Source organism: Siniperca chuatsi, linkage group LG9 (genome assembly GCF_020085105.1).
Source record: "Siniperca chuatsi isolate FFG_IHB_CAS linkage group LG9, ASM2008510v1, whole genome shotgun sequence".
NCBI lineage: Eukaryota > Metazoa > Chordata > Actinopteri > Centrarchiformes > Sinipercidae > Siniperca > Siniperca chuatsi.
The window spans coordinates 20,380,087-20,388,359 of record NC_058050.1 but is presented as its reverse complement, the minus strand read 5'-3'; the positions used below and the strand labels follow the sequence as shown (position 1 = coordinate 20,388,359).

At 42.2% G+C, this 8,273-nt stretch overlaps 1 protein-coding gene across 5 annotated transcripts in view; it reads left to right on the top strand.

Annotated features, from left to right (window-relative positions):
* Positions 1-2,154: 2,154 nt before the first annotated feature.
* LOC122881519 (RNA-binding motif, single-stranded-interacting protein 3-like) overlaps positions 2,155-8,273 on the top strand; it is a 114,213-nt gene continuing 108,094 nt past the window's right edge. Inside the window, exon 1 of one of the 5 annotated variants that reach the window (XM_044207799.1) lies at positions 2,155-3,539. In XM_044207799.1, coding sequence (XP_044063734.1) covers positions 3,465-3,539 — 75 coding nt within the window. In that variant the 5' untranslated portion in view covers positions 2,155-3,464. Of the gene's footprint in view, positions 3,540-4,154; positions 4,194-8,273 lie in introns of those variants that run through there. The other 4 variants (XM_044207798.1, XM_044207801.1, XM_044207800.1 and 1 more) reach the window with 4 other exon arrangements.

Sequence of the window (8,273 nt, the reverse complement as noted above, 5' to 3'; positions counted from 1 at the left end):
ATTTATTTGTGCTTAACTACTTGTCAGCAAATGGCCTCAACCTGACTAATGATGCTTTACCTCCACTATATTCGATGTAGTCTGACCAGCCATTTACCCAATGACTGTACTCCTTTGGGTGGGAAAGAATGTCTGCCACTGTTGTTACTGATAATTATGATTAAAAAAAAGCGCCATCACAAGGTTATTCAGATGGCTTTTAAAAATGTAAAAGCACTACCAACAGAATTCAAGGTTAAACTGTAGCAGTTTAAAAACTTTGTCAAAAACAAAAATAGATTAGAAAACATAATATCTGATTAGAGAAATGCAAAGCTAAAAATGATAACTATATACAAATTACAGCATGTAATGTATGCAGTCCTGAAGACACACTTGTTTCAGTCCAAAGAATAGATCAACTCAATTTGTCACGTGGTTAACAAGGCAATACAGATGAAAATAAAAATACAAGTAAGTCCAGGCTGGCCTCCAGGCATGATGTTACTGTTGCACTGTTGTGTTATAGGGTGTCAGAGAGCTGTTTCACACACCAGTGCTGAGGTAAGACAAGAGTCAAGTAAAACATTTCTTGATTAGCTGGAAACCTGATTAAGCAAAACTATAGAGACACCAGTGTAGTTTCACAGTTGTAAATTGTAAACTCCAAACACTCATCATCAGTGATACACAATGTTTATCCACTTCTCGAATCGGTGGTAGCATTTATGCATTTATTACCCCATGGCGTTTATACATACTTTACACTGGTTAGTATAGTGTGAGAGCGTTGGTGCCCGTTTAATTGCTGTCCGTGCTCCTTATCTTGTCTGACACGTCCTATTTTGGATTAAACATGTTTAATATGTTTGTTGGTGAGTGGTCAAACAAACTTCAAACGTCAAAATCACATTTTGAGAAATGTGAGATGTCTTGACGAATCAATGTGTTGTGGGCGCCTGGCCTAACCCTATGCTGCTTGTATTTTTAATTTTACACAACAGCCTTCTATATGCTGCATTGGAAGATGTTTTGTTGTTAGTATATCTCTGAGCCAAACATATCATTATTGTGTATTGTATAAGCTGACAGGAGAATGCTATAAAAAATATAGACAAACATATGGGCATAGTGACAAAAAAACTCTCAGACAGGCACACAATAGCACAAAGACATGATGTGAAGTAGTTTAATTGCCCACAAGAAATAAAGCCCTTATCTTAGAGGAGGTTTTGTGTTTGCATTCTGTTCCCGTGCCCCTTTTTCCACTGCAGTGAACTTGCATTGTCTGCCAACCCTTGTCTCTTTCACACACACACACACACACACACACACACATACACCCACACACATGCACGCACAGCTGCAGTCAGAGGGCAGAGCAGTCTTTTCATGCATGGCTCACTGTGCTTATGTAAGAGCACTACTTAAACCTGGTTACATCACATAACAGGCAGCACTATGTCAGTGGGTCACTGTGCCACACAACCACTGAACTACATACACACGCTATGTTGGGCCCTTCACTGGGCCTGTGTGAATGGAGCATCCTTGTGTGCACTGAGGTATTCAGACACACATTTTGGGGGGTCATTCAAGCCTGTGTGCATGCATGTATTTATATGTGTGTATGTTGGTTATGCCAGCTGATTGTGAAATGATGTACAATTGAAAATGGAAAAAATAATAGCTCTGATAAAATGGAAAAAACTATGACTATTATGTTGCCCAGTTTAAGGAATCCAAAGACAGCTTTTATTATGGAAAATTTGCCATTGCTGCGCCTAACGAGTGCCAGCAGGGGGGCCTCTCTGTTCCCAAATTCTACTCCTTGTGTATCTTCTTCTCACCCTTTACCCCAGCTCCTGCTCTTCATACTCCCTCCCCAGCTCCGCCTTTCTGCCAGCAGAACAGCCCATCACTGTCTCTCTCTTTTTCTCTCGGTTTCTATTTAGTACACACACACACACACACACACACACACACACACACACACACACACACACACACACACACACACACACACACACACACACACACACACAAACACACACACACAAACACACACACACTCACCCCAGGGCTTGAACGAGTGCAGGACCAACCACTCCCACTGTTCTATAGTTCCATGAAAAACACAGAGGGAGAGAGACACAGACAGAGAGGGGAAGAGAGAGAGGGAGGGAGGAGCATAGCTGCGCTGAAGCCGAGCCCCTCTATGCCTCAGCACGCAGAGTGGAGCAGACGGCAACAGCCACACAAACACACTCTCCTCTCAGTTACATACACAGTCACACACATACCACACGCACACACCACCACAGCCGCCGCCGCCACCATCACCACACACACAGTGACGGCTGCCAGGCGCAGTGGGAAGCAAGCCGTCAGGGAGAGAGCTTGAGAAGAAAGAGGGATTGCAGAGGGGAACAGAAGAAAAGAAAAGAGAGTTGGAGGAGGCACCTTGTGGATCAGAGGGGATTTTCCTCTGTGTGAGTGCGAGTCTGGATAAGGCTATCTGCTTCTTCCTGAGCAAGAGGAGTTTTTACCGAGGCTTTTTCTTTCTGCTCATCCTCCACGCCGGGCTCCAGCGATATCTACCTATCTATCCCCGGAGCTTAACAAAAGAGGGAGGGAGAGAGAGTGAGAGAAAAGGCACAGCTTCAGCTCCAGACCACCCTCTCCTCCTCCTCCTCCTCCTCCTCCTCTCCTCCTCTTGTCTCTCTAGCTCCACATCCATTTGTGAGTTCATCGCTGATTTAACTGTCTTGTGAGGATAGAGCAGAGGAAAGCGTGTGTTCTCCAGGATACAGACGAGCTCCTGGTGGGATCAGGGTCTCGTCTGGTGTGAGAGAGAGGGAGGAAGAACGAGACCGGGAAACGGATACACAGGAAGAGAGAAAGAGACGGAGAGAGACAAGAGTAAGAGACGCCTGAAAGCAAATTAAGTGGCATGTTCAGGGCAGCAGAGAAGAAGAAGAGTGAGTCTGATTTTTAGAGCGGAGAGTGCAAGGAACCGGCAACTGGATCCCATCTATTCCTCCCTCCTTCTCCTCGTTTTCCTCGTCTTCTTCCCTCTTCTTTTACCCGCTCTCCGTCCTGCTCGTCAATCCCCCCTATTGTTTCCTGTATTGCCTCCTACTATTCTTTCATATCTTCCTTTCCTCACCCTCCACCTCCTTCTCCCCCAGCTCCTTCTTTGCTGCCACTCCGGATCCTCTCTGTCTCTCTTTCCAGACCCACGGGAAGAATGGTTTTGTGAGGCTCCCTGTGAGCTCCCAGACAAGTAGACAGACTAAAATCCCAAGTACTATCTGTCCTTCTATCCATCCCTTCCTCTGTGCGTTTATCACACACACCTCAGTAAGAGAAGAGCATTCTCTCTCTGCATCCTCTGCTTTTGGAAACAGTCGTCTGAAGGATCCAGGCCCCACCTGCGAGCTTCTATCTCCAGCCTCCAGGACCTTCAATTGGATTCCAGCTACATGGGAAAACGTTTGGAGCAGCAGCCAATGTACCCCCACTACACCTACTACTACCCCCACTATCTCCAGACCAAGGTAGGATGGCCAGCAAGGTTGAAATATTTAACCCCTCTAACTCAAAGGGAATAAATGTGTTTGTGTGTTGCAATTACACATCAGTTTTTCATCCTTGTAACTGTCTCAAAACCCTCCTTTTAATTAACTCTATATCTTCTCTATCTGCTGCTTCTTAAAATCTCCTTTCCAGTCAGTACCAGATCAAGACAAAATTCCATTTTACGATGATCACAAGTGTTAGATTTAAGTAATTCTTACCTCAATTATGTTGTCATGTTTCTTAATTTATGGACCAGGACCCAAAATCGTAGCATGTGTTTTACCAAGCCAGGAAAAGACCAAAATGTACTCACTTTAGGTCCTATTGTGAAACTGAGATAGATGCTGAAATTGCCTCGCAAGACAGCTTGCTAAATGGCACCTTGTCCCATCTGTCTCTGAGCCAGGAGATATTGGTGTCTCTCAGCTGGGTTTTTCCTTTTCCATCCACACTGAGTGCTTGACCCCATCCTCCCCTCTCTGACCCCACCAGCTCCAAGTTCAAGTTCAGGGCATGAGGCCCACCCTGCCCTCAGCTCTTGTTTTCTCTCCTACTTTGTCCCTCTCCAGCTCATACTCACCCATGATAGCATGTTGTAGATGTGACTGATGGGACCTGCTACACTTCCAAGGGTACAGAAAGTTTTTTTTCTTTGTTCTTTCAGTTTTATTCCAGTTCTCTTACTCACACATACTGTAGCATGCATACACAGATCCACACACACAAACACACACAAGATATTTCTCTTATATCTCTGATTCTTCTACCACCAAGAAGAGCAAAATGGATTGCTGAGGCCTGATCGATTGCTCCTGCATCATATCGCCCAGCCCGCCATTCCCTTTGTCTGCTGTGATTCATTTGTTTTTTTCTTTCGTGTGATAGTAAGTGTGAGGAGTTGGCAGGTTGGCTGCAGTATTTAGTAAATGCGTACATGTCAGTAGGCAAGAGAGATGGAGAGGGAAGCAAAGATAAAAGTGTAGGCGTGGGATGCTATGAGAATAGAGTGATCATCATATTGGGTGGACACAGCGTGGGAAGAACAGGTAAGAAAATTATTGCTCCACTGTTAAAAATACATTGAACCTTGAACCAAACTGCGTGATGCATTTGCAGGCCAGTAGCAACACATCTAGTACCAAAGTGGAGTCCTATATTCTGTTATTTGAACCAGCAACACATCGGTATTGTCTGTCAAGTTTCTTTTCCCACATCCCAATCCAAATGATTTAATACTGAGCATCCAGCCAATCCAATCGGATTTTTCTGTTTTTCTTCTTTAGACAGCTGCATAGTGCACACAAGACATACCTGAGAGCCCCCAAATAGCTCTGCATCCCTAAATTACATGTTTTTCTTTTCTTAAACAAAATGACAAACTGTAGAAGTATAAAAATCTCATTAATTTCTAAACTACTGACCAAAAAGACTGAACACCCTAAAAATAACATTTAAAGTGCAATCACATCATTGGTACGTTATCAAATTTGTCACATTGACAGAAGCTGTTACCGCCTCCTTGCAAAACACAAATGTTACAAGTGGATGTTAGGCTGCTTTCATTTTCTAATTTAAAAGGGTTCCACACTGAAGACGTTTTCACTGCTTGTTAACTTTTTGTAACACATGCCTCACTGCCACAAGTGGTGGATAATGTTACGACAATTACTGTATAGATGAAAGCTGGTGGGGACGGAGCACATTGAGATCCTATAACAAAAGAATTGTAGTTTTTAATTTTAATACAGCTGATACTGATCAACCAAAAAAAAGACAAAAATATCAATCTGTCAGATCAGCTCTGGACATTTCTAATTGTTAGGTTGCTTAATATACTAAAGTAGTGATAGGAAGGTTGCAGTTTTGACATAATTATACTGTTAAATCCAATAAAAATTGTAATTTTTGATGAAAAGATCTTTTCAGTTTAGTTAAATTCAAGTCACACTGATTCAGCTAAGTCAAGTACACACTGACATGACACTGAAAATTTAGTATTTTATTCATTGGCTTCTACTGTGGCAGCTCTTCAGCTTTAGTTAAAAAAAATTAATATTTCCGATTAACTGTGAGATCCATTTGCAGATGACGTGCAGATTGTATTTGCAGCATGCCGACATTACGGGCTTATCTACTGATCTTGGAGCTGCACACATTCACATCTGGGAGCTGTCTGATGTTTTTAAGAATGTGCTCAAGATGAGCAAACAGAAGCTGGAAACTGTTTGTTAATGCACATCTGTGATTTGGTTGTAATAAACAACATCTCCAATGATGAGCATGCCTTTTTGTTTGAGGAAATGCATGTCTGCTACTTAATTATATAAACCTTTTTGATTCAAAATTTCCTTTTAATGAATGAAACTTCAAGGATATATATGGTAATTATCTCTTGGCAATTTTTTTAAAATATATGTTTTTCACTGAACAGAATGATTTAATTAAATTAAAATGATTTTTTTTTTGATAAATTCAATTTTTTAACAAATCATTTTAACAAAACATTAACAGCCAGTGTTTTTGGTAACGTTTTCACCATTCATTTTGTGCTTGCATTAATACTGCATATTTACACTTAAAATAGTTGTGATTGCGTCATATTTATAATGAACTTAAAAGGGAATTAATATTCTAGCAGTAACAAAGAAGCAGCATTTCTAATCAACCCTGTCAGTGAATCTAGGAGCATCCAATAAAATTCAATTCATGATTTGTGGGTTTTTTACACAAGATATTATGCTGCATGCACATGTATGTTAGATCAACTTCAGCTTTTGATGCACGGCTGTCACGCCGTTTTATGTGTGCAGATGTCACTGTGTCACACTGCTGTCTCATCTTCTATGATTTATTTCTATCTGTTCAAGGTCATCTAATTTCTCTGAAGTATCTGCAACAGGCATCTGGCCCAGACCATCACTTCATTCCTTACACTCCATCCATCCCTCCCCCCACCAGCCCTCCCTCCCTCCCTCTGCTGTCAAGGTCAAATCAAATTGGATCCTACCTTCCCCAGTGTTCCCTCTCATCTGTGCCTGCCTGTGTGTGTGTGTGTGTGTGTGTGGTTGCATATACATCCATATATAAATAAAACCTGCATCTGTATGGCAGCTTTGTATCCGTGACTGTACATGAGCCTGTAACTTTGTCCGTGTGAGAGCGTGAACTGAATATATTTGCTCACTTTTGTGTGTGTAAGTCTTGTAAGTGCCTGTGTATATCCTGTGTCAATGTGAGTGTGTGTCTGCATGTGCGGTGACTCCCCTGCCTGAATCCTTTTCAGTGCAGCTTGCTGTCATTAAAGCTCTCCGGGTCCCAGAAAAACAGTTCTGTTTGTGTGTGTGTGTGTGTGTGTGTGTGTGTGTGTGTTGGAGGCCCCATAGAATAGCTCAGTTGTACATCTATATGGACCTTGACAACAGCCTAGCATTTGATCTGCCTGTGCTGCTCTCTGACTTTAAATATGAGGAGTATATGTGCGTGTACGCGTGCATGTGTGTGTGCGCACGCTTGGATGTGTGTAAACATTTGTGGGTGTGAATGTAGGCATGCAGGTGGTTTGCAGGCCTTTTCTTTGTGTACAATGGACAAGAGCAGACAAAGACTTACCAGTTGTATTTATTATGTAGTCTCTTTTTAGCTCTTTCTCACACTTTCCATCTCTCTCTCTCTCTCTCTCTCTCTCTCTCTCTCTCTCTCTCTCTCTCTCTCTCTCTCTCTCTCTCTCTCTCTCGCGCTCTCTCTCTAGCTCACTGATCTGATTGGAGATGTAAATGGCCTCTTATTAATCTTGATTCCAGAGAGTGGAGGCTCTCCTCTTGTGGAAATCAATCATGTGTGTGTGTATAGGCGCTGACTTCACTGCCTTACAATAGCAATCTTAAAAAAGACACGCTCACTAACAAGTGCACACATGCACCACCTTCACACAAAGGCAGTTATGAAATGACTAGCTTAAACTAACAATGCTTAGCCAGATGACAGAGTGTGTGTAAATGTGCGCCTATTAAACAGAGAATTGCTCTTGCTCTGCCTCCATAATGGGCTATAGGTACAGTTAGTGTACATTAGCAGTGGGGCAGGGAGGGACAGCATGCCCTCTTATCCAAGCCTAGTGGCCCTTAATCATGGCTGTAAGAGGGTTTGAGGGGATCAGGGGGAGGGTTAAGCGCAGCTGCATTGTTGCATTCTCTGTGTGATTTGTTAAAATTTAACCAGAGGGTATAGCTGGAGGGGCAAGCTATAGCTCATATCTATCATTCTTAAATCAGTGTTTAAGATTTTCTTAATGGCCTAGTGCTAGTTTCAGTTTGCATATTGTTGATGCCCGTTCTGTTGCTTAGAGGGCATGATTTAGTAATCTGCTGAAAGCATTTTTCTTACATTTTGCAGGAAATCCAGTCTGTGAAATCCCTAATTGGAGCAAATGAAAGTGCAAAACAAATTATCGTAGCTTGTGATTATTGCTGTGACTTTCTGAGTGTTTTCCTCTGGTTGGGGTGGAATGTGTCGCCACAGCAAATTTCACAGCAATAAAAACAAAATCTGACATGTTGCCTTTTTTTAGAAGCGGAAAAGTGACGTTCAAGACATACATGACTGCCTGGTTATGACAAGGCAAATGCCTCTTGTTGCGCCCTTGTTACAAACATTTGTTCTTTCCCACCATAATGCTTCTGATAATCAGAAATTATATTTGAAAACATTTTTAT